The sequence below is a fragment of the Orbicella faveolata genome, unplaced genomic scaffold, assembly GCF_042242905.1.
Source record: "Orbicella faveolata isolate gen_17 unplaced genomic scaffold, um_ofav_v1 contig_24, whole genome shotgun sequence".
In the NCBI taxonomy this organism is placed as follows: domain Eukaryota; kingdom Metazoa; phylum Cnidaria; class Anthozoa; order Scleractinia; family Merulinidae; genus Orbicella; species Orbicella faveolata.
In genome coordinates, this window is record NW_028301552.1 from 13,785,001 (window position 1) to 13,812,475 (window position 27,475).

Genomic DNA, 27,475 nt, shown 5'->3' on the forward strand with positions numbered 1-27,475 from the left:
TGGGTGAGGGCTGATCCCTAGAAAACCACATGCTGACAAGTTAGAAAATGGTAGACCTTTTTAGAACTTTATTTGACCCTTTTCTTTGCAGTATTGTCTTAACGATCTAGGCTGACTAACATCACGATCCTCAAATAGCAGGAGCATACAAAAAGATAATTTGTAAGAGTTCATTTGGGACGTTCATGGTTGCGAAGCTACCAAGAAACAAGCATTTTCAGCCCTGTTTAGCGTGAAGGAGGGGGAGAGGGGTGGGCACAAAGTTTCAAACTTTTTTTTTACCTTTACCTTTACCAAATTTTACTATGTTTTTAAAACTTAAACACTTGTTTTTAGAGAGATTTTGGATTTTATAGAGATTTAATTCAAAAATCTTTACAGTTCTTGTATTTTTACGTTTTTCCTGATTTTGCAAAACAATTTCGGAGCTGTTCTGACGTATTTGAAAAGCTTTTGGAAAGCAAAATGGCAGAGAGTTTGAAATGTAACGTCATTTAAGCATGGTATGACATCACGAGTAACAGATCATGATGTAACTTCTAAAGAAAACAAGTTTGGATGCTTTACATGCCATGTAGGACTGCTATCGGGTCAATACGTTTGGAGATAATTGTGGGGGGAAGGGGTGGCACTTTCCTTCATATCTCTTTCAAGCTTTCGGGCGAGAGGGATAAGAAATCGACCTTTGCATAATTCTTCCCTTAATCATGAAGGCAATATGAAATGACACATAAGTGCATAGTGTTTCTTGTATATTTCATTTTCAATATCCTCGATACCCTTATTTATTATATAAACACAATGAAATACCAGGAGAGCTTTCGCGCGATCACATATCTTCACACGTGAAAATGAAAATAACAGGTTATTTTCACAGGTGAAAAGATCATGTCGCTACGGTATCATAATAAATCGCGTCTTTCGCAGAGAAAGTTAAATGATAATTTATTTCATTGGCGTTTTTATAATAAATAGAACATTACATGGCTGCTTAGAATATACTAATTTTCTCTTCTTTTTCTCTTCGTTTAACACTCCGCGTGGCCATGTAATATCCTCTATATATTTTAAATCTGTTGCTGCTTGACACACCATATACTGCTGTTTTACCGGTCAATGTTCATCTCGCAAACTTTGCCCTCCTGAAGTATCGTTCAGCATGTGTGTTCAGTTGACATTTAATAATAACAATATTTAATATTTATGTTGCGCATTTCCTGTATAAAAAATGCGCATTACAAATGTTACAATAAATACAAAGTAAGAACCTTTTTACAATCACCATGGAATTAAAGACAGAAACTACACTTCTTCTACATTTCTGTTAATGCTTCTGAAAAAGGAGCAATAGTTCTGTAATCAGTACAATAGTATGAATAAAGGAAAGAAAATGAACATGGCCTGTTCACACGTAGCAGCAATACATTCATTTATGCTGTGTCTCACATTTAAGAGCTAGAGTGTTCTCATGATGCCGTCAATTATGGAGGTGAACTGCAACACTTAATACATGGGCTGTTTTTATAATTTGTAAAAAAGTATGCAGGCAATAGTTTGTTGGAGTTTAGACACTTCTGCCCTCGAGGAACCGAAGTTTTTTTCGAAGGTGGACGAGCAATATTAAATTTAAGCCAAGATCGTCTTAAAACAAAGAAAGCTTCTGAAAACGCACGGTCTTTCACGTGCGTTATCTCGAAAACGAGCCCAGTGATCCCTCATTTTTTTAATTGCCTGGTAATAACCTACCACACCGCTACCGTTAATGACTTAACCTTACCGTATAGCAAGTGTCTTAAAACTCTGTACGTGGGAACATTTTGGTCCGGGGGGGATACTTGACTCATGCTTGGGTATAGGGGTGCCGCTGAGGGTTTAAAATCCTGACCTTTTTTAGGACAAAAATATTTTAAATCCCTAACCTGTGTAGGAGAAAGAAACACAAAGAAACTAGACCTACCGGTACGATCTAGTCAATGCGAGCTTGTTATAATACTGATAAGTGGGAAAAAATTTTTTTTACCGACAACAATAACATTCTTGTCCAGAAAATGATCTGATGTTGATTGATGACCTTGTCATGGCCGGTTAACGTCTCTCAGCTCGTAATACCATACCCTGTTTAGGACAGGTTCTGAACCTGTTTAGGAAAGAGGTGAGTAAAATTGTATACCCTGATCAGGACGGCGACGCCAGTAGTATATAGCGGATGACTAGAACACTTGCTTATTCATGAATTCAGCAACCTGGAGGTAATGAGCCAGGGGCGTAGCTAGCCGGGGGGAGGGGGGGTCCTGGGGTGCCTGTGACCCCCCCTTTTGTAAGCCTTTTGTAAGCAAACAACCTACAACAAGATGGCAAAAATGACACAACAATCTGGTGAGTACCCTTATTTTGACACAGTGTGAGCCCCCCTTTGAAAACTCCTGGCTACGTCCCTGTGAGGTATGAATCCAGAACCGGTTTAATGAGATGCAGGCCGTGTAGGTATATGTGGGGTTTAATCAGATGTAGGCTGTGTGGGTGTATGTGGAGTTTAATGAGATGCAGGCTGTGTAAGTATATGTGGGGTTTAATCAGATGTAGGCCGTGGGGGTACATGTGGGGGGAATTTAAGAGGGAGAGTAAATGATACCCGTGTGGTTGTATGTGGGGGGGGGGGGGGGATTTAAGAAGGAGAGTAATTAATTGTGCATGCATGTGTTATTGTTTATTAGAGATGTGTGTATTGTATTGGAGTGAACCTACTGCCCAACCATCTGGGTGATATGGCGCTTATATAGAGAAAGAGCAAAGGTCTCGCTGAGAACAAATTAGGAACCACCGTCAAACTGGCCAAACGAGTTCCTGAGAACCGTTGGATTTGATGATTCAATATGGCGACGCAACCTGTTAGACAACAGGTCAAACTGGTTTTAAGGAGATAATTTAAACGTAACCGAAAACATTCCTTTGATATATGAATACACACAAAAACAAGCTTGGATTACGAGAGATGGACCACATGATCGAACGACAGATCATCGCTTTGGACATGGATGCATTGACTAATCGCATGAGATGTTCACAACTGGAGGACAAATTAATAACATTACTTAATCAACAGTGGGATGAGATTTGTCTTAAGTCTTCAGCGCGAACCACAGTGGAAGCCAATCGGGAAGGAAATGGTATAGAAGTGACTGTCGGTGAACTGTGAGCTCTTACTTTTTGTGGTTACTGGCTTCTAGCCAGTCACTAACATGTCATCATGTGTGTTAGTAAGTAAGTAGCGGTGTGAGTATTGTAATGAGTGTGTGTAACCATGCATAATAAAAAAAAAGACGATGCAATGCACCTATTGAAAGTTTTTAATATTTATTTTTATGTGTTTGGCCACTGATACCCCGAAACGTAGCGGCACTAAGAAAAAGAAAAACGCACTTAATGGTTACCATTGCACGGATTTTTGACGCACCTTTGACGAGTTATGACTCTTAAACGAGCACCGTACCAGATGTTTTTTATTGCACATTTCGAATAACTGCATTATTAGGAACAACCACAAAAACTTTGAGAAAAATCTAACATCAAGTGTTATATCTAGGGAATCACCTTAACTTTATATAAAGAAGCAACTGTTTTTTCAGTGCGCATTTTAGAATTCGAAAAGTGCGAAACAGCGTACCTAGATGTGCTTTTCATTCCTATGATCATTGTGATGCATTAGGGAAAAAAGCTCCACATTTACTTCCCTCAAAAAAATATTTGGCAACAGAAAAATATAGTGGCTACCAGCGATCAATCTGTGTTAAAAGAATTTCTTTCCTCTTTGTGCCAAGTACTTTGCTATCTTGTTTTTGCATTGTCTTTCCCCTTTTTGGTAATAAAGAGCCACCACTTGCAAAAAGTGTTGAAAGCTCGTTTCAGAATGAAAGCACTCCACCAATTACTTTTGTGCCTGATCCTGTCAATAAAGTCATGGAAACTGCCATTGAGAATGAAAGCAGACCAGCAATTATAACTTCTTTAGCTGATTCTGGTAGTTTATTAAAAAAAAAAAATAGGTTAAATCAATTTGGGCTTCAGCCACTGGATGTCGGTGGGGCAGGTGACTGCTATTTTAGAGCTGTGTCTCATCAGTTATATGGAGATGTAAACAGTCATGTTTACATCCGAATGTCCGGCCTTGAATATATGAAAGATTATTCTGATTTATTGCTCCTGATTTACTGAAAGCAATACAGAAAACTACTGGATTGAATATCTTAGTAACATGGTTAAACAAGGCACATAGGTTGAAGGATTCATTATACAAGCTGTTGCAGACAAACTTAATTTGAAAATTTATATTGTAGAGACAAATCCAGGTTTTGCAGAATTCAATGTGGTACAAGCAGTTAATCCTTCTTGTGAACCAAGACTTACTTATTTAGGCCATGTGGGTGAATACCATTATGTTTCATCATTTTGTCGTCAATGTTGCCAATGTTGCTCCGGCTGAAGGCAACAGACCGTTGAGTGTCTTCAGGGTTAAACACTGAAGAATTAGCATATCCAGGAATTTTTTTAGGTGACAAAGACCAGACAATGGCAAAAGGCTGACACCGGTTTATCACAGTGATATCTGTAAATCTGAAGTTGGACGATCATACAGAAAGGCTGCCACACGTGTAGAGAATTTGTTCTTTAAAGCCAAAAAACTTTAAATAAAGACTTTGCTTGGAAAATCTCAAGTTGCATTAAGGAAATGTAAAGGAAATCACAAGCCATTGAAAGCTGGACAACTGAAGCAACAAGGTGCCTTAGAGAAGTTAATTCACCATATCGTGATGAAGGTTTTAGTATTTTGAGAACATTAAGGGGTAGTCCTCCATACTTTCAAAAAGGCTCAGAAAAGAGACATAGTTGCAATGATAAGACCGTTAGGACCAGGATCATTGTTTTGTAGTTTTTTCTCCGGAGAAACACAATGGACTCATTTGTTCAAAATACTGGGTATACTTGTTGACGAGAAAGAATACGTTGATGATCAGTTAGAGAATCTGAATTGGGAGGAGAAGTGTAGATCGATTCAATCTGATCCTGTCACATGTGCCAGGCACTCTGATTTTCAAATAAGTCACTTCGTTAATCATTTTCTCATTAGTGAAGTTGCACCATTAGGCAAAGTTGGTGACTGGTTCTACAGGGTAGAGTATCAACAGTGGGGCTTGCCTCGTATCCATATGTTAATATGGCTGGAAAATGCAGCAGTATTTGGAATTGATGATGACGTTAGAGTAACTGTCGTAACTGCTTTTATTAACAAAGGAATTAGTTGTAAGCAGCCAGCTGATAATCCTGAATTGTTGAAACTGGTCAAGAGACAATCCACAGGCATTCACACACTTGCCGAAAAAAAAAAAAAAAAAAATCAAAAACGGAGTGTAGATTCTATTATCCACAGCCACCCATGAAATCAACACAGATTCTCAGTTCATCCTCTGGAAGGTGAATTAGATAAAAGTATAGTTGAGTTGCACTAAGAAAATTGGAAGTCAATTCAAAAACAGTTGAATGACATGAAAGAAGGGGATAATGTCTCATTTGACCAGTTACTGGCAAATTTAAAAGTAACTGAAGACAATCACATCCTTGCTATTAGCTCAATTCTTGTTTCACCATCTATCTTTTTGAAAAGACAACCAAATGAATTACATAAAAGATTATAATCCTGCTTGTCTTGCTGCATGGAGAGTTAATATGGATATCCAATTTGTTCACGATGTTTATGCTTGTGCTATGTACATTATATCACAATATCTCTAAGGCACGCATAGGAAAGAGAATTTTTTAAATTAATTAAACAAAATTAAAGTTTACTCCTTATTGTGTTAGTACAGTAGTGCGGCAGTACGTTAGAACGTAAGTGCGTAATTGTGTTGGTGCTCAGTCCGTTATTGCCTTAGCGAACAGCAGCCCCCTAAACCATCCCAATAGCGAGTGCACTTCGCACTAAAATGTCCAAATTCTGAGTCTTCTCTACTGCAAATCAAATGCCATACAATTACGGCTCTTGATGTCGGAGGAGGCCTTTACGTCTTTTATTCTTTTCCTGCCAAGGGAAAACAAAAATAAGTCAAAGAAAATCGATGTAGATGGGGGAGGCCCGGTGGTCTCATGGTTAGTGCACTCGGCTCCGGATCGAGCGGTCCGGGTTCGAGCCCTCGCCGGGGACATCGTGTTGTGTTCTTGGGCAATATACTTTACTCTCACAGTGCGTTTCTCCACCGAGGTGTATAAATGGGTACCGGCGAATTTAGTGCTGGGGGTAACCCTGCGATGGACCACTAGCATCCCATCAAGGGGGAAGTAGAGATACTCCTAGTCGCTTCATGCTACTGAAACAGGGATAAGCTCCGGCCACTTGGCTTGTATGAAGACTTTACTTTTCCACTTGTGAGGATATCGATAACGTCATTTCTCGCTTTTACGCTTTTACGATCGTTAATTTGTGAAAACAGTTCAAAATTGCACAAAAACATGGCCAAAACTAGGGACAAAAAATATCCTTTTTTCACTCTTCGGCTTTCCCAAAGTGAAGCCGAAATTATTGCATGAATTAACAATGTAGCACTTGAATAAATTAATAAAACTGCATGCACATTTAAGTGTAACACTACAAGCTGCTCATTCAGCATTAACACTGTCTTCCAGCTTCCTCCTTATGCCCCTATTATCTCTGTGATTTTTTCAGCAATAACCCTAGTACGTATAACTTAAGACAATCTGACTTTACAATGCCAAGGTTTAACTCGGTGAAATATGGTAAGCACTCGATCAGATATCGAGGACCCAAATTGTGGTCAAAATTACCAAAGAGCATAAGAGAGGCCACATCTCTCAGCACTTTTAAGACGAACATCAGAAATCTCAACAATCTTGATGCATCATTAGATGATGGCTGCAGAGGCTGTCCGCTCTGCTCCTCCTAAAGAATTTTTTTAAGTATGTATTATTGTATTATAAAATCCACTGTACATAGTTTCATAACTTATTTTAACTCGGATTTAAATTTTACTATTGTAAATAGCTATAGGTTTTTGTATTTTCTTCTAATTTAACTCGTTTTTGTTATGTCCCCGTATTAGTAGGGGAGTTTTTCCCCAGCTAGGTGGTTGATGACATTCTTAATAAAGTTTCTATCTATCTATCTATCCTGACCGGAGCCGTAAGCCTCGAAAAAGAGTCGGTAGGAAATTGTGTAAACTTATAACGAGGATTTGTGATTTATTTATTTTAATTTGGTCGCAAGGACTTCTCCTAAGAACAGTTAACGTTCACACGAAAAAGTATTGAGGGACAAGTAGCGGGTACTTGCCCCTTCAATTCAAACCGGTTTGAATTCGTGGGACAATTTGCCGCGACAAAATTTTGGTCCCTGCAACTAAATTTTTTTTTGACAAAAATGGCTAGTCTACAAGATGGGCTTGTCCTCGTTACTTATTAGAGGGACAAGTCGCATTGACTTGTACCCTAAGATGCGCTGACCTTTAAATGCTGCAAGTGCTCGTGACGGCTTCAAAAGCTCCCCCTCCCTGTGTTCACGTTATTTTCTTATAGTAAAATTAAGAACTAGAGTTATTTGTTTACATCGACGAGGATGTGGCAAAAGCAGGCCTGAATTCGCGCTAAAAGTATTAGGAATTCGAAAAGTCCTTCATCAGCAAATCTGTTCAAGTTGAAGAGTGCATTACTCTGATTCATAAGCTTCATAGACGCTCGGGTATTTAGGGTTTTAAAACCATTTCAGTTGCAACGCAACATAGAGACCCAATATCCTGATACGCTCCATTTTTTAATTCGTTGATGGTGAAACTGGCTCCCTTGCAAACAGTATATTAACATCCATAAAGTTATTTTGAACACTGCCCTGAATATAGAACAACATGGCTCACCTCCGTAATACATTGTCAAAAAGAAAATGCCTTGTTTGAGATCTAGAAATCAATCAATCAATCAATCAATCAATCAATCAATCAATCAATTAGTTAGTCAGTCAGACACTCACTGAATCAGTCAGTCAGCCAGCCAGCCAGCCAGTCAGTCAGTCAGTCAGTCAGTCAGTCAGCCAGTCAGCCAGTCAGCCGGTCAGTCCGTCAGTCCGTCAGTCAGCCAGCCAGTCAGTCAGTCAGTCATTCAGTCAATCGGTCAGCCAGTCAGTCAGTCAGTCGTGTCTGTCGGTCGGTTGGTGGGTCAGTCGGTCAGTCGGTGAGTCGGTCAATCAATCAATCAATCAATCAATCAATCAATCAATCGATCAATTAGTTAGTGAGTCAGCCACTCACTGAATCAGTCAGTCAGCCAGCCAGTCAGTCAGTCAGTCAGTCAGTCACTCAGCCAGTCAGCCAGTCAGCCAGTCAGCCAGTCAACCAGTCAGTCAGTCAGTCAGTCAGTCATTCAGTCAGTCGGTCAGCCACCCAACCAGTCAGTCAGTCAGTCTGTCTGTCGGTCGGTTGGTAGGTCAGTCGGTGAGTCGGTGAGTCGGTAAGTTGGTGAGTCAGTCAATCAGTCAATCAGTCAATCAATCAGTTCAGTAATACATTAGTAATTTATTATTTCTCACAGTTCTTATAACAGTTTTCATTTTACCTATAAATACAGGATCAATCTTTCAAGATATAATATTTAATACCGTAAGCTACTTAAAGAAGGAATATCAAATATTTCATCTACCAACAGCCCATGCCAAACTTGGTCTTATTGGCTCGGTAAATCATTACACTAAAGAAGAATGAAGGGCAATCTGTTCTTCTGCATATTGGACACATTACGTAGCAATGTAAATGATGCAAATTTTGCCAAGCAATGTCCAAAAATAAAAAGGCGTGGGATAGATAATGAGTTGTTTAGTATTTACTTTCTCTAGTCCTTGTAAGGATATTTCAAGTTATCGCGGTGGCCGAAGTGCACTCGACACCGGTTCGAGCAATTCGAGCACTAGCCGGGGACATCGTATTGTGTTCTTGGACAAGACACTTTACTCTCACTTTACTCTCTCCCAGGTGTATAAACAGATACCGGGGAATTTAACGCTGTGAGGAACCCTGTGATGGAGTAGCATCTCGTCCAGGGGAGAGTAGAAATACTCCTAGTCGCTTCATGGCACTGGGAACGGACAAAAGCTCCGGCCTGGTGGGCCACTTGGCTCGTATGCAGACTTAGACAGACACAAGATTGACGGATGCCTACTATTTCCACAGTTTGCGCATCTTGAAAAGCTTCGATAACTTTTTAAATTTCAGACGGACAAGGCATTGGATCTAAATATCAGTGTTACCTAAAGAACGAAATGCACAATGATACATCCTTCGATCTGGAGTTCAGTTCAGTTTCTGAATTTTCCATACATCAGTAGATGGTGGTCACACAACTACTTTAGCCCTACAGTTATTGTAGAAAATAGAGCCAATCAGAATATAGAAAAGCCGTGGTAAATTCGACCGTCTTACACACAACCTTTCCATCATGTGCCGCGCGCATATCCCATTGATTGTGTTGGCCACTGTATTTTCTATGGCATGATATAAAATAGTTATTGAACGTTCTCTCGTGGTATACCATGGAATATCTCACTTTTTACTAGTGATTCGTGGGATATTCAATGGTATACCACTTGAAAGTGTTGCATAACAAGTGTGTATCGTCATATAATCAAATAATCGTGTCTTGTCTTGTCTATGAGTTCGTCCAGCGAGTAGCGAATCACAGGTCCACCCCAGCCCCAAGGTTGCCATATTCAGTCCTGCCTTATCAAAAAGTATGTGTATATATGTATGTAGCAGAAGATCAAAGACAAGCTTTATCAAGGCAAAATCCTCTAACGGTTAGGATAGATGTCTTATTCGATATATACCTGAGATGATGTCGTCGTCACTGCGTGATTCATCTTCATGTTCGGTGTCCAACTTCTCCTTCTTGGAAGGCGGCTGTTGAACTTTTGTCTCCCGCTCCATCAGCTCTTTTTTCCATTTTTTCAATACAAAATTTGCTGCTTCTTTAAGCCGTTGATCATGGTGAGGTCCGGGCACTAACTCCGCCTCTGCGCCATCCTTGAGCCAGCGCCAATGGCTTACAGCCTTCAGCTCGGCCTGAGAATTAAAATCTTTTGCGGACTTGGGAGGATTGCTTGTTAGATACACTCTGACAAGTTGTCGGAGAACGTTGGCATCTAATAGAGATGTCACTTCTCCAGAGGGCAGTTCTTCAGATTTTTTCCACTGTAGTGATGACAGAGACTTTGGAGGACGCTGTTTTCACATATTAAAAAAAGCAAATAAGTTCAGTTGTGCTTCTAATTTCCACAGTGATAGCAGATAAGGGGGATCTTTAAGTACTGAAATGCCAACAGTTTTATAACACATGTTTCGGAAGATCCGTATCCGTCGCCAGTTACGGTTACAGAAAAACCATCAATGGAGAATGTTAATTGAAAATTACAACATTACTGTAAATGAGTGCGAGCATTGAGTAGAATAACACTGAAAACAAAAAGAAGACTGAAGAACGAAAAGCTAACAACAAAAAATCAAAAAGAAAGTAGTAAAGTAACATCAAATGAAGGCCAAGTTGCTTGGTTTTTCCTTCTCAATAAGCAAGGCCTCCTTGATTTTAAAGTTGAAAAGGCTTGGAGGCGGTGTCAAGGGTTGACAGCAATAAAATCAGCAAATGTCTGGTTTTCTTTTCCAGGGTTGTAGCTGATAACAGGCGAATCGAGGCACTTGTCTCGGTAGAAATTTGGAATGTATTTATCTATTTCAAGTTCTTGTAAGAGGTTATACATAGCAAAAATAAATCAATATAAACATGCTTTAAGGTATTGGAAGCCATCCGAGTTCTTGTTCGTTGCTAGATGCCCACGAACACGTGTAGCACGATGTCGGTTTGTTTCGCTGACATAACAGGTGTTCAAATCTGCGCAAGAAAGTTTATTGATCACACGAGCCGCCGGAAACATGCTAGTTCCGTGTTTCTATCGAGTTATATTAAAAATATTACAAAAAAAGGCAGACTTCTTGTTGCATGCATGATCTTATATGTCCAAAGGTGCGTATTAAGAAAACGGTGAAGAAACCTGAAAATTATTAAGAAGGCCCGCAATGCAATAGACTTAAGAGTATCAAAGTGAGTATTGACACTGAATACTAACAGAGCAAACGAAGACTCCGTCAAACTCGGGATGTTTTTTCGCGAACTTGCACTCACGAATTCCGAGTTCCCAAAGGTAAACTTCAGGAATGATACCATTTTGGACTTTGATCAGAGATTTTCCTCCATATTCCACGAAAAAAACAGGATCTGCAAACAGCCATACTAAAAGAATTAAATAAAAAATGAGATTAGTAGTTTAATTAGGGCTTGCATGCCTATTAAGGTGGCCGAACACCGTTTTGGTACCTGTGTTCAATCTCCTTTTTCTCTAAAACCCTTGATACTTTGTTAACAACACAAACTTCCGATTTTTGATAGCTAAGCTGACGTATACGCCGTTGCCATGACAACATGAATAAATATAAACAGGCCTTTAAAATCGGTTTTGTTTGTTTACAGAAAATCTATTCGTTAGATTTTCTTTTTCATTTGCATGCAACAAGATTGTAACAATGCTCACAAGTTAGCGCTATTTTAACAATAGTTTAACGGAGAGATGTTTAATTATCGCTTGTAGAAGGTTTGCTGGAAAATTTAAAATTGCCTCTGTCAAATTTCAATTTTTTTTCAATATTTCAGTTACTTGTTTTCTAAATTATTTTCATGCCAAATGTCGTGAAATTCTAACTAATGGTTCTCGAGAAATAGGCGTATTTCCAAGAAAGCCATTCCGCATTCAATCGCAATTTTTTGCCTCACTACGCATGCGCTGCATTTAACTGGGTTCTTTCGGTAAAAAAAATCGAAGAATTGCTGGGTTCTTTGTATCGTTACCTTTTCTAACATACATTTTTAATAAAAGGGTAAAGCCTTAAATACACTGTGTTCAATTACGAAGAAAAAAAAAAGCACAGATAGCGATGGCATTGACCAGATAAAATGATCGCTGTATCGACGCCACGGTTGCTTTGTGTAATCCTTGTGCGCTCACTGAATGGCATTAGCAAGAGCGCGCACGGAAATTGCACCTTAAATAAAGCGGTTTTTAATTGAGTGTCGAAAGTAATCAAGTAATAACGAAGCACGGAAAGTCTAAAAACAGAATGCAAATTATTGGAACCCCGCCAGAGTCAGACAACCTAAGCGTGTTCTGAGAAAAATAGGGGGGAAATGAAGGCCAAATTTTTATTTCAAATATTGTTTTAGGAACACTTGCTTACGCGCTTAAAGAGCTTCAAATCTTCCACCATTCCGTTTTGTTTGTCCGAGTTTGTCTGAGTTATGACGTCACTCGCGCGCTTCGCTATTACTTTGGTTTTGGTTTTACTGCGGTTTAATTTGAGATTGAGTAGTCTTATCAGTAAGTAATTGGTTTGGTTTTGGTTTTACGAAACTCAATTGAAAAACGCTCTAAATTACTAAGAGTAATTGGAAACGCTTCAGCAAAACCACACTACAGTATCGTTTCAACTGCATGTTTATCAAAAAGGAGGTATTGAATAAGTTACACGGAGTGTGCACGCATTTACATAATCAAATTTACCTACAGACAAAGTGGACTTTATGAGCCGATTATTTAAGCGAAGTTTAGACAACGTTTACGAAAGTCATCGTCTAACCCAGGTTTAAACCTTGAGTACCGATTATTTAAACGTTTTTCCATAACAGTGTTTAGACAGTGTCTAAACACCTACTAAGGAACAATAGTAAGTTAGACCTGATCAAAGGTAGGTTTAAACGCTGTTTAACGATATTTTCATGGTCAGCCATTTTGAAATGGAGGGACCTCTGCGCTACAGACACTCAAGAAACTACGCCAATCGACGTAATATACATGTTCGACAAATTCGGCACCTTAGGGATAGATTTACCCATTAGAGGAATACGACGACGAAGACTTTCACTTGAGCTTTCGCCTTAGAGAGGACTCGGTCAATAAGCTCTTAAAAATGTTGGATAAAGATCTATCAAACAAGGAGAGGTCTGCCGCTTACACCAATGCAGCAAGTTTTAAGTGCTTTAAGATTCTATGCGACAGGAACGTTCCATGCAGAGGGTTATTGGCGATTTATTCGGTGTTTCTGTATTTCCAGCATGCACAGTGATTCACAAGGTTTCAAGGGCTCTTGCCCAAACAAAAAGGACAGTTCCTGTCATTCCCAGAGAACCTGGCTGATCCAAGAGAACGTTTTACGATGTTGCGCACTTTGCAGGTGTGATCGGGGCCATTGATTGTACCAACATCAGGATCATATGTCCAAGTAGAGAAAATGCTGTGGCATTTGTTAACAGAAAGCAGTTTTACTTCATCAACGTCCAAGCCGTTTGTGAAAGCAATGCCTTTATTAGTAACATCGTAGCCCGCTGACCTGGATCTACCCACTACTCACGCATTTTTGAGAACAGCAACAACGCAAACAAATTAAGAGATGGTGCTCTTGATGGCATTCTTGTGGATAACAGTGGATACGCCTGTAGGGCATATTGAATAACACCAATCCTCAAGCCAAAGAATGCAGGAGAAGTGCGCTACAATACTGCACATAGGCTTACTAGGTGTGTTCTTGAGAGATACCTTGTATTGCTAAAACGACGTTTTCCGTGTCTGCACTTGGAACTGCGCACTGTCTTGGCGATTACCCTCGTCATTATTGTGGCCACTGCAGTGTTGCATAATTTCGCCCTTACGCACCGAGAGCAAGACTTTGATGAAGACATTGAAGATGAAGATGTTCCATTTGACATTGTTGCCGCAGCAGACACAAGTGGCAATGCCAAACACCAGCTCATTATTTCACCATTGAAAAGTACGATTGAAAATTACTGTACTTCTGACTATCCTCCTTTTTTCGTGACTTTTGCCGCTTTTTTCCTGCTAATAGCTTCAAGGTCAGCAAGTAGAGGTGGCTCCACTTCCCATGTATTCCCATGTAATAACTTCCCTCTCGTCTTTGTCCTGCCTTAAATCAAGTTCTTCTCCTTCGTCATCATCATCACATTCCTGCTCTAGAGGATTAACTGAGTCTGGGATTACGTCCGCTACTAATTTGCTTACTTCACTTGGGAGGCAGGAGGCTTTCTTCCACCAGCTTTTCATGCTACCAGACGATGTAAGTCACGCCTCCTTTTCGACTGGAGTTTCAGCCACCACCAGCGTCTTTGAAGCTGACTGAGGTCGCGTTTGATACCATTAGGATTTTGAGAGCTAAATTTAGTTAAAATTTCCTCACGTACCTTTGCCTTTTTGCCAACTTTTTACTGCCATAGCCTTTACTTTCCACTTCTGGAAAGTCTCTACCCAATTCGGCCAATAAAAGTATCTCTTGTTCGCTTAAATTTGTTGTGCGACATGTTTTAGAAGCCATGTTGCAGAGACATAACCACTATCCGGAAATGTGCATACGAAATAACTTCGCAGACAATGCATTTCCTAGTGAGACATGGTTTAGCCATTGACTCGACAAAACACAGTTCAGTCGCGTTTCAATAATGAATTAGCCGTGATTTAGCCCTTGTTTATCGAGACAAGGTCTAAACCGCGGCTTAGCCCTAAGCAAGGGTTAAATTAGACTTCGTTTAAATAATCGGCCCTATAATTTTTCAACGTAAAACAAGATATATTCCTGATTCAATAATAAGGTTATCCAACATTTCCCCTTATGATTAAATGTGCTAATATTCAGTCCTAAGACCTATTCGAGCTCGCAGTACCGTTCTACAATGTCAGTCCAATTGGTGGCCTAGGTTAGCGCTCCCGTTAACAAACAGAGCTTTTTTCAGCTTTTTCCAGCCGATCAATATGACCTCAGGGAACAGACAATCTTGTTGAGTAGGAAGAGACTGAATACAGGGATGAAAAGAACGAATAGTTTACCTTTGTCTCCTGTTGTTATTTCTTACGCGACCTTATAGGGAGCATCGCTACGTACAGGTCCAAGATAAGACAAGATAAGACAAGACAAGACAAGATAAGACAAGATAAGACAAGATAAGACAAGATAAGACAAGATAAGACAAGATAAGACAAGATAAGACAAGATAAGACAAGATAAGACAAGATAAGACAAGATAAGACAAGATAAGACAAGATAAGACAAGATAAGACAAGATAAGACAAGATAAGACAAGATAAGACAAGATAAGACAAGATAAGACAAGATAAGACAAGATAAGACAAGATAAGACAAGATAAGACAAGATAAGACAAGATAAGACAAGATAAGACAAGATAAGACAAGATAAGACAAGATAAGACAAGATAAGACAAGATAAGACAAGATAAGACAAGATAAGACAAGATAAGACAAGATAAGACAAGATAAGACAAGATAAGACAAGATAAGACAAGATAAGACAAGATAAGACAAGATAAGACAAGATAAGACAAGATAAGACAAGATAAGACAAGATAAGACAAGATAAGACAAGATAAGACAAGATAAGACAAGATAAGACAAGATAAGACAAGATAAGACAAGATAAGACAAGATAAGACAAGATAAGACAAGATAAGACAAGATAAGACAAGATAAGACAAGATAAGACAAGATAAGACAAGATAAGACAAGATAAGACAAGATAAGACAAGATAAGACAAGATAAGACAAGATAAGACAAGATAAGACAAGATAAGACAAGATAAGACAAGATAAGACAAGATAAGACAAGATAAGACAAGATAAGACAAGATAAGACAAGATAAGACAAGATAAGACAAGATAAGACAAGATAAGACAAGATAAGACAAGATAAGACAAGATAAGACAAGATAAGACAAGATAAGACAAGATAAGACAAGATAAGACAAGATAAGACAAGATAAGACAAGATAAGACAAGATAAGACAAGATAAGACAAGATAAGACAAGATAAGACAAGATAAGACAAGATAAGACAAGATAAGACAAGATAAGACAAGATAAGACAAGATAAGACAAGATAAGACAAGATAAGACAAGATAAGACAAGATAAGACAAGATAAGACAAGATAAGACAAAATAAGATAAGATAAGATAAGGTAAGGTAAGGTAAGATAAGATAAGATAAGAACTTTATTAACGTATCGAAGTCGCTAGCATACAATGTATGCTAATAGGGGATACCTAATTACGATTACTTACCTAATAATTAATAAGATATGAAATACAAGTGCGTATGTTAGTGTTTTAAAATATATATAATAAAACAAACAATGAGTCATGCAGTAAGATCAAGTGTTAGTTGTTACATACAGAACAGTCTCCACAAGTACTGTCCAGTAGGCTAGTGAAATCAACCAATTTGATGCGCTTTTCAAAAGTGTGCAATGATTCAGAAGATCGAATAGATTTGTCGAGTTTGGACCAAATGACAGGGCCTAAATAAGTCAGGCTATGTTTGCCATGAGCAACTGTCCGAAATCTGGGTATGGTGCAATCCTTATTTACTCTTTTCCTGCTCAACAAGATTGTGTGCTCCTTGTGATATGACCAGGATCAGTCAAAAGTAACGTTCATATTAGCATACTTAATTAGCAAGGGAATATGATCAGGATCACAATCTCTTGTATTCAGTTATTCAATTCCGCGCGAGCAAGCCCGAAAGCCTGGGACCTCACTGGGCAGCTCTCATCTCTAACAAAGAACCGAGCGAGATATCAACAATTAAGTATTAGGTGTCTCAAAACTCAAGAACACTGTCGTCTAAAAACGATTTAAAACTAGCAATTTCCTGTTTTTTGTTTGGTTTTTTGTTTTGTACGTTTAAGCTTAAAAAAGTGTTGTGATATAAAGTAAAAAATTTAAAATACCTTTATCACTGCTGTTTCTAGCGAAAATAGGTTTCTTGGCTGTTCCAGCGCAATACAATTTGCCGTTGGTTTTTAAGCTTGCCTCTTTAGAGAGTAACATGTTTGAAAAATTTCGATTGAAATAGTGTCGTAAGTTACGTTCTCGCACTCTGAAGCACAGCAACAGAAAATCATGATGAGAGAGTCTATATTACAGGCTGAGAAATTCCTACTAGTGGTGGGTTGACCTGATCTCCTCAAAACGCAAGCCGAATCACCAATCAGCGCAATTGTTATTTACAGTGCGTTTACTGAAACCGGGGCCACCCAGACAATGAAAACCAGTCAGATGGCAGAAGTGAAACAATAGATTCCAACATTTTCAACTCCAGCCAACCAAATGTCCCATTTTCAATTCCAGCTAATCAAATGTTCGGTTCAAGACAATCAAATCTCAACTTGGTCGTTGTGATGCTTACGCAATTACGGTGACGCATAATAAATTGCCAAGAAAAAACCGTTAGTAGTTTTACGTCATTGCGGGTTCAAGAAGAATTATTTGCTACACTTTCTATGGGGTCGTTTATTGGTTTGGAAAATACATGGAAATAAAATTTGCGTAAGAGTGTGACTCGTAAATATATATCGCCAACAGAGACTCCGCTAGCCTTTATGCTATAAACACTGCCGGGGGGGTAAATAAAGGTTATTTATTTTTATTTTTGGTTAAACATCCTGAAATTTCATACGAGTCGTTCTTTTGTCGTACTGTTTTGATTTTGTAATTTATTCAATTTTAAAACTTAATGAAAACAGCTAAATCGGAATCGCACATTAAACACACATTTAAAAACACACATTAAAAAATAATAATACAGTAATTGCAATAATGGTTTAAACGACGAGACGTGATGAACGTTCCACAAAAGCCCGAACTTTTATGAAGAGCTCCAACGACACAACACTGCCTCAAATAACTAAAATAATCCTTTCACAAGTCGTAAATGGTAACCGAAACTATCTTTAATTTAAAATGCGAATAGAGATTTAACTGAAAAAAATATATATACCGACCAGTTGTTTATTCAATTTAAACAAGTACAAAGAAACTCCAGACGCTTTCTATTCCACCAAAAATTCCCAACTGAATTGTCAGCAAATTTCAGTGACAAATGCAAAACAGCAAGTTCCAGGGTTTCCGGAATCGACGCATCACGTAGGGTTTTGTTACGCTATTAATTGGAATGAGGTCTTCATTTATTTATGGGGTCATGGTCATACCCCCGTTTATACACAATATAGCATGATGAAAAATTTATTAAAACTAACTCCTGAGTGCCTTAGGAATGATACGTGCCGATGCAAAAAACGGATTGAAGCCGTTTGCCACCAGGGGAATGATAATTAAACACTAATTCCGCTTTTGCAATATATTACCATTTGTCAAGAAGGAATGCATTGGAAGCTGGCGTTTGGCCCAGGCAAACGTGCATCAAAAGTTCAAACCTTTTAAAATTTCCAAGCAAAAGCCACGAAGTAAAGCACATCTTTTCTTTACCAATTAGGTTCTATCCACCGACTTAATTTTCGTCCCTCGGTCGGGCAGTAGGGAAAGATTCTGCTCTATGTTCAAGTATCATTTGCAATTCCTCGCTAGTTTCCATCGTTGGCGGGTAAGACAAATTAGATTTTGATACAGGTCTTAATCATCCAGACAAATTATTCACCAGACACACGGAACACCCGGAAGCCCGGATTTTTAAAAAGAAAAAAAAAAATAATAATAATAATTCTAATAATGGTATGAAGGACGAGACGATGGACGTCCCACAAAAGCTCCTACTTTATACACCACACTGCCTAGGATAACTAAAATAATTTACTTTGTGGAGTGGCAAGTCGTGGATAGTAGCAGGTATTTCAAACTGATACTGATAGAGATTAAATTGACAAAAAAAAACAACAGCAACAACAACAACAAGAACAACGAGCCTCTATTTGTGGCTTCATTTTAAACAAGCATAAAGAAACTCTCGTTGTTTTCCTTTCGAAACATTCCCAATTGAGTTTCCAGCAGTTTTCGGTAGCGAAAACAAAACAGCAGGGTGGCCCGACAAAAGACATAACGTAGGCTTTGATAAGTAATGGTAAATAATAGGACTGAGTGGAGTCCAATTCGGTCTGTTATCATCGCAGCGAGAGTCCGATTTGTTCATGATTAAAGATCGAATTGGACGACACTCATTAATATTAAAATTCATAAGGAAAATACAAAAGAAATTAATGCTTAATGACTGTCTTAATATCTGATGAAGACACGGCTAAACTTAACGTCCAATTTTCTAGGCCAAAATAACCCCAAATCGTATTAGTGCAAGAATGAGTTGATCTACATCAGAAGATTTTGAAGCCGTTCAATAAACTCGCGGGTCGTGTTTTGTCAAGTTTAAAACATGAGGCGTAGCCGATTGTTTAAAACACTCCCGCTCGTTTATTAAGCAGTACATATGCAATCCATGATAAAATATTAATCAAAACTATCTCCTGCGTGCCTTAGGAATGATACGTGCCGATGCAAGCAACCGATCGAAGCCGTCTGCCCCCAAGGGAGTGATACATGTAAACACTAATTTCACTACCATTTATCAGCAAGGAAAAACTGGCGCTCGTACGCGTATCATTAACATTCTAATAGTCAGCAATCTTCACACCTTTTAAAATTTCCAAGAAAATATCACTGCAAAAAAAGGTTTTGCTATGAATTAAAGCACATCTAATTTCTTTACCAATTAGGTTCCCATTCACTGACTCAGTTTTCAAACCTTAGGCGGTATGGAAAGATTCTGCTTTATGTTACAGGTTTCATTTGCACTTCCTCGCTTCTTTCGATCGTTGATACGATTTTAATACAGGTCTTAATTGTCCAGAAAATTAAAGTTATTCACTAACTAAAAAGCACACGAGTCAATCCAAAACGCAGATGTGTTACATAGCGTTTACCGAAATCGGGGCCACCCAGACAATGAAAAGCAATCAGATGGCAGAGCTGAAACAATAAATTCCAACATTTTCAAACCAGCCACTCAAATGTTCTATTTTTAAATCCAGCCAATCCAATGTCCGGTACAAAACAATGAAATCTCAACTTGTCGGTTATGATGCTTACGCGACTACTGGGTCGCTTATTAATAAATTGTAAAGCTCAAACTATTAGTATTTTCGCGTGCTCGAATTGAGTTATATGCTACAATATCTATGGGTAGTTGGTGTAGAAAATACATGAAAAGAAAAGCTGCGTAAGAGTATCATTCCTAAATATATATCGCCAGAGTGTGTGGTGTAGGGTTTGAATATTGTCGCAGCTATTTACATGTAAAGGAAACCCTTCAAATGGTCTCTGAGTAGGAAAGGTCTTTTTTCTTTTGTTTTAGCCTAAGTGATTTTACACGCTGAAGCTTTGATAGTACAACGTGGAAAAAGATTTGTTTGAATTTTTGATGAAGATGCTATTCTAATACACAGCTTATAACCCAGAAAGGGAGCTCAAACTCCGAAATGTACAGCTGCTGAGACTGTGAACGTGTTAGTTTTTTCCGAGAACTGCGTGGTGGATTTCACGATCGGCTGCGTTAATGACAACCGCAAGCTGTGTGAAAATAGAAACACGCAGAGACAACGTAACAGGAGCGAAATTTATTGTGTAAAAAGTGTCAAAATTTATTCTTCTACGATTTTAAACGACAGCCGTAAAGATGATATTTTGTGTGGCCGTATGTTCGCAGTGGAAAACGGTCAATCTAATGAGTTTTGTCACGGGTGTAAATATTAAATCTTAAGTAAAGTAACACAATATTTTCTAACGCGAAATTTCTAACGGTTTGAGCTTGACAATTTATTAACAAACATCGTAGTCGCGAGCTTCACAACGAGCAAGTTGAAATTTCATTGTTTTGTTCCGGACATTTGATTGGCTGTATTTGAAAATGTTGGAATCTATTATCTCAGTTCTGCCATCTGATTACTTTTCATTGCCTGGGTGGCCCCGCTTTCAGTAAACGCACTGTAAATTAATTATTTTTCTTTTTAAAGAAAGATTTCCTTCAAACACTGAAACATCTAGACGAAAACCCCGCAGGTTTTATTTTTTAAAGTAAGCCATTGAAAATAATCCAAAAATTTCTTAGGAGCCATTCTCTTGCTGTATTGTTGTGTTTTTCATTTTAAATTTCTTCTGTTTCAAAACTTTATCAGATGAAAACAATTTAACCACGAGATCTTAAATTTGAAACCCCAGCTGTTAGAGAGGAAACAATAATAATTTTAATTACTGAATAAGACGACGACACTCAACATTCAAGTAGACTTATTTATGAAACTATCACCTGCCCAAGTACCATAAAAGCCCTAAGACTATTACAGAGGTCGAACCATAACATCACTGTTTGACATCCTATCTTCGCTTTGCTGTTACCGTTCACTGTCTCATAGACAAGCTACTCTCGACTGATGGATGATATAGTTCTTCTTAGAGATCTCGAGGAAAGAAATGATAGGTTTTCTTTAACCTACATTCAAGAAACAAACGTGAGAATAGGATGCACGGGCACAAGGACAAGACCTCCTTTTTCGAGGTTAAATGTGTGGAGACCACACGAGCAGGAGCCTGAGGCTTATGATGTAAGGGTTAATCTGGTTGACGCCATTGTCGAAGGCAAGTTTTATCCTATCTTTTTTAAGAAAGATATCTCCGTGTGAATAGCAATGGGAGTTTCAAAGTTAATTCTTACTGTGATTGTTTCGACTAGGTAGTGTCAGTGCTTTCCTATTGCCGGACGACATACAGGAACCTGAGCTCTGGCAGTTGGAGCCAGAAACACCAGTTCCAAAAGAACTAGTATTTACACTAACACCTGAAACAAGGGAAGTTACAATCAGACCACGTTTTAGAGCAACCACTTATCAGCAGTTTCGAAAGGTATGTCTAACTGATGAACTATATTGCACGAATGTAGATATCACGTTTCTTGTATGCAAACTGTATTTTCTGATCGTTTTTATTTCCCACCGAACTGAAAAGAAAAAAACCAAGACCTATTTCCAAATCTATATTCCTCTTAATAAAAGCTAACACACATAAAAAAATGAACAAAACAAAGCAAAATATTTCATATCAAGCCACTGTGGTCACCTTTCGTATAATGCAACAGAAACAACTTTCACGTTTGGAATTTTTATTTGCAATCTTCATTTAACGGCACTTGACACTGACATACTCGTTTACCGACGCAGATGGGGTACCGAGATTCATCACCCCCTCACCCCCCCCGCCCCCCCCCCCCCCAGAATGAGATGTCTCACAATGTTGATATGAAGATACAATTGTTAGTTCTGATGCACCACCTTCGCTGATGAAGTGCGATTACATGGAATACATTTACGCACAGGCGTCGATTCCTGATAAAGGCAAATAAGACTACACATGAAAACGTTCTGTCATCCCGTGACAAAATAGCCACACTCGTTAGATTGCTCTGAATGTCTTTAATATATTTACATCTCTATGGTAGAATTGATTTATCCAACAAATCATTTCTCCTTTACCTTTTCCTTCTCTTATTTTAGATGTTAGGATGCCTTCATTGGGTCAAGGTTACGCCCAACTAGGAAGATGTGATGGCAACGAAGTAGCGTTGGTGACCTTTTCCCAAACATTGCTGTTTATAGACAACGCTAACCAATTTGTAATGCCCTTGGCTTTTACTAGTTAGGATGTCAATAGAATCACGGAAGTCATTAGAAGAAATAAGACTTGAGAGATTTATTTGTCTAATCGAACAATAACAAGCTGTGAGATTGAGTAATAGGGCAACACAAGAGATTGTAACTATAGCTTAAAAATTCTTCGTGTTTATCTGTCATTGTAACTGCATGTAGGAAATCTAACAATCAAGAATGGATGACATAAATGTTCTACAAGTAGTGATGTTTTCTGTACTGAACTACTGAGTAAATTCTGACGTCTGGTTTTTTCTACCCTTTTAAATTATTCCCCTTCTGAGTTACTACCTCTTTCCTTCCATTCTAGAATTTCTAGCAATTGGGCGGGCACGAGCCAAAAAGCAGCCAAAACTCGATTTCTTTTAAAACAATTCGATCATTATATAATCACCTCTATCGTTGTCTTGTGTACCGAGAAGGACTCGACCTTCGTCAATCGAATTTATCGTCAAAACCTGTGTCGACCTTCATTCCATTGCCTTAAGAGCAAACCTTTGACTGATGATGTTGGTACCAATAGTTGTTCACAAATAAATAAATAAATCTTCATTTTCCAATAACCATTGTCATGGTACTTGGAAGCAATGCACCTCCAGAAACCGCAAGCTCTGACTTTCATATACCCCTTTTCATGCATAAGATGGGTCCTTACAACAATTCTTCGTTTTGGTTGAATTTTTGTGTCAGTTTGGGATTTTTGTCTGATAAATTTTGGGCACCTGATCTGGAGCATCCATACGTACAGTTCTCACGAGTCGACTATTTCCTTTTTTGAAAACAAAACAACAACAACAACAACAACTACAAAAACAAACCAGAATTTCTGGTTATTGTTATCATTGTTAGCTCGTCGGTCATCGTCTGTAGCAACAAAGCATTGTTAGAACAGTAGAACAGTAGAAAAGAAGATTGATTCACAAGCTTAGTATGGGAGGTCACGGACTTCTGATTTTTTTACTTTTCGGCGCAAGTTAAATGAAAATCAAATTGGGCGCAAATCCGATTTTCAAACAAAAACGGAATTCAGTTATCATTTTTGTTGTCCAGCGTCACACACGATATCAGTATTTGACGCGAAGAAAATGTCAGATATTTTCTGCCAGTAGCTATTGCAAATAACAAAAAAAACCCCTCAGAATTGACGATCAGTCAGACCAGGAAAGGATAGTGGAACGGACCCTGGATGTCTCAAGCCGTTAAAAGCATTTTCATTGTTAAAATAAACGCGGCGTTCTATTAGAAATTTATCTGGGTACAATTTCGCTTGGTATGTTATTGTCTGTGGAACTTCCAAACTTGGAATTTTTTCATTTTCATCGGCAAAATGTAACTTTCCTGAAGTTCTGATATTTTTATGACATTTTTATTGATTTTGATTACTTGGACACATTTCAATGGTTTACGGACATAATTTTGGAGAAATTAAGGAATACAAGATGGCGTCAGATTGTACAACAATACTTAATTGTCGATTTCCACGATGCTATATTCCCATGTTGCTCATGCCAAGGAAGACATTTTTAGACGTACTATACACCCTCTAAGCTTCATTATTATTGGTTCAACATTCTGGAAGTTACGAGGGGGAGGCCGAATCCCTCCCGTTGGCCGTAAATGATCAAACTACTTAATTTATGATAAGGTCAGCCATCGCCAAAAATGCGATTCATCAAATAATTACGATTCTAATTTCGTTCTTTTAAAGCTTGTTCAAAATCCACGAACTTGTTTGATTACATGAAATGGAAAAAAAAAATTTTCTAAGTATCTAGGTTTTTGGATTTCAGAAATTATTAAAAGAAAGAAGCATGCCAATTATCTTTGATTCTTCACTTGGCAGAGAATATTTGAGAGCAAAATTCCGATAAACATTAGCCACAACGTTGTAACACTGAGGCAAAACTTGACAGAGCTTGAACCCGACGGAACACTGATACTGTTTGAGGGCGTTGAAGCCGATGAATCAGTGGACCTGCTTGAGCCCTGAAGACAAGCATCACGCTGACCAAAATCAGTCTCTGTCTTGCCGCAAAGTTGCCCAGTTTGACATTCTTCATCACATTGCTCGATCCAACACTCATAGAGTTGAACAAGTAGTATTTGCGAAAGTTGGAGCTCCCTTGAGGTTTAAAAGTGTGCAACAAATCGTGAAGAGGCTGCGTGCTCACATCTTGTATATTGAGTACCGGATTCTCGTGAGCACCGGAAGCGAGCTCTTTACCTTGCCCTTGTTTCGGAATGCCGGGATGAAGTTTTGGAGGCGGATAATATCGAAACAGCTGTGAACATCTTAGAATTGAAGATCCTTTCTCAACCTCATTAATATTTCATCAAGTTAGAACAAAGAAAATCACAACGGTGAAGGAGGTTTGGATACCCGGTCATAATTAGCATAGATTTCGACGATTTTACTTCTCCGTTTACTCCTTAGTTTTTGTTTCGATTGAGAAGATATATCAAACACTCGAGACAGTGTTTCATCGGCTATCCAAACATCTCGAATTTCGTCAAAAATACTCCGCTGCGCGTCGTATTTTCAACGCTCTTCACGGTGTTTTGATATCCCGATGAAACACTGTCTCTTGTGTTTGATATATTACATCAAATATTAACAGATGCATGCCATTACGAACGGTTACCTTGTCGTCGCGTGATCCAAGATGGATGACACCTCTTGTTAAATACATGCTACGAAACAAGTCTCGCATCTCGGTTCTACGCATTGATCAGCATCAAGAACTTAGTAGGAGGGTGTCAGAGGTTACTGGCGAAAACAGAGGGATGCTTCTGGAGGGCAAGATGGGGAGCAGAGAATGGTGGGAAAACGTAGACCTGATATCTCAACGCCGGCGATCCACAAACGTTTCACTAGATAGAGAGACCACTCAAGATTTGAATGAGTTTTTCGGTGAACTGTGTACGGACGACGATTACGTTGAGCCCACGTTACTCGATATTGGTCCTGAAGTGGAAGTCCCGGAAATTAGTGAACGATATGTATGAAACACATTGAGTAGTCTAAAGAAGACTGCGACTGGTCCTGATCAAATTCCGTATTGGGTGTGGAAAGACCAAGCGGAGATCTTCACTCCAATTATTACAAGGCCCTGGAATTTGTCTCTCGCTATGCATTGCCAAAAGTTGATGTTCCAGTGGCGAGGGGGAACTTCCGGGGGATCAACGTAACCCCTGTCATTGCAAGAGCCCTGGAGAAAGCAGTGTACAAGATTCATGCTCAGCGGCCGGTAGAAGAACAGCTGTTAGATAGTCAATTCGCGTACAGAGACGGATCGAGCTGCACGGATGCTCTGTTGCTTATCCAGAATAAGATCTGCAAGTTTCTTGATGATCCCAAGTGTAAAGCAGTGCGGTTGTTCGCGATGGATTTTAGCAAGGCCTTTGTCTCTGTGAGCCACAGACTCCTTGCTGAGAAACTTAAGAGTCTACCGTTTAACCCGTATATTAGAAACTGGTGGTTAGGATTTTTGCGAGATAGAAAACAAAGAGTTATTTTCGGCAGTTCCGTTTGTAATTGGAAATCAGTAAACAAAGGCACAACCCAGGGTAGTGTTTCAGGGCCTTATTTGTTCAATATATTTCTGAACGATCTGGAGATTAAATTAGGGAACGAGGCACTTGGTTTTAAATATGCTGATGACTGTACGATTATTGCTCCGGTATATGATGATATAGATCACTCTGCAGACTTAATAAATCAGTTTGTATGGTGGGCAGGCCAAAATAGAATGAATTCGAATTCTACAAAATGTAAAGAGCTTATTATGTATAAAAAACCACACACTGCCGAGGTATACAATAGTATTTTAGGCATACCACAGACTAATACAGTAACCATTCTAGGTCTCACATTTCAGCCGAACTTGCAAATTCAGCACTCATCTTAAAGAAAAGTTATGTAAAGCTAATAAATGCTTGTATTTCATCAGATGCCTCCGAAAAGAAGGATGTAGCCAAGCAGAAGTAGACCATTTATTCTCGTCCATAGTTTTACCTAATATTACTTACGCTTTATCTGTGTATGGGGCCTCCGAATCAGAGCTAACTATAGCCCAGCAGTTTTTAGATCGATGCTTTAAACGCAGTTATATATCCAAGAAATTAGAGATAGGTGAATTACTTAAAGCGCAAGATTATGGAATTTGTAGGAAGGTTTCTAATATCCCGAACCACCCTCTTAGAGCTAATTTCCCTTTGACTAAGATCACAAGATACAACCTAAGGAATAAATCTTCTGCAATGCCCGCCATTCATTCGGACCGTTTCAAGAATACATTCTTTAATAGGATAGTTTTTGAGTATAATGTGGCTTTGTAAATAGTGTACTTTTTGTATTCGATTTTTGTATTTGTTTCTATGCATATATCTATCTTATTTAGAGACATATTTTACCCCATTAACATTGTCACATTTAAATGTAACATAAGATATGTAATTTTATCTTTTGAACAATAAAGACACTTTATTTATTGAAATCTTTAGTGGCTTTGCATTCTGCTAGCCAATCAGGTCTGTCCATCAAGTTGGCTAGCGTCAGGTTTAAAAAGTATTGTCAAACGTTCTGTTGAGGGGAAGAGAGGAAAAAAGGCCGGATAAGGATGAATGAGGATTCACAAAACGTAAATGCTTTAACTCCTGGAGAGGACTGCAGCTAGATTTGAGAATTCACGGTAACTTGAAGTTCGCTTATCAGCGGTTTATTAAGGTTGCAGATGAGCAGGAACATTTTACGGCATGTTTAAATTAATCTCCATCCGCTCACCTGACGGTCCGTCCATTCATCTATTCACCCAGCCTTTCCA

General features: G+C 38.7%; 2 protein-coding genes, 1 long non-coding RNA gene and 1 pseudogene across 3 annotated transcripts in view; 2 read left to right on the plus strand and 2 right to left on the minus strand.

Annotated features, from left to right (window-relative positions):
* The window catches only part of LOC149110490 (uncharacterized), a 21,650-nt gene extending 20,255 nt beyond the window's left edge, over positions 1–1,395 (plus strand). The window contains exon 3 of the mRNA XM_089292020.1: positions 1–1,395. This exon is cut by the window's left edge and continues 18 nt beyond it. Within this exon, the coding sequence (XP_089148146.1) occupies positions 1–21 (21 nt within the window). The 3' untranslated portion in view covers positions 22–1,395.
* Positions 1,396–5,259: 3,864 nt separating this feature from the next.
* On the minus strand, positions 5,260–17,228 carry LOC149110491 (uncharacterized). Its single transcript, XM_089292846.1, has 5 exons — positions 16,899–17,228; positions 11,168–11,331; positions 9,875–10,268; positions 7,917–7,958; positions 5,260–6,073 (listed from the first exon to the last, which is right to left on the minus strand). The coding sequence occupies exons 1-5, from the start codon at positions 16,996–16,998 to the stop codon at positions 6,063–6,065; spliced, it is 711 nt and encodes a 236-aa protein (XP_089148972.1). The 5' UTR covers positions 16,999–17,228; the 3' UTR covers positions 5,260–6,062.
* On the minus strand, positions 14,000–14,510 carry LOC149110492 (uncharacterized; annotated as a pseudogene).
* A 4,068-nt stretch (positions 17,229–21,296) lies between the features above and the next one.
* Positions 21,297–23,215, plus strand: LOC149110493 (uncharacterized). The gene is made up of 2 exons (XR_016208090.1): positions 21,297–21,852; positions 22,500–23,215. It is a non-coding gene; the product is annotated as an uncharacterized LOC149110493 (long non-coding RNA).
* Positions 23,216–27,475: the final 4,260 nt, after the last annotated feature.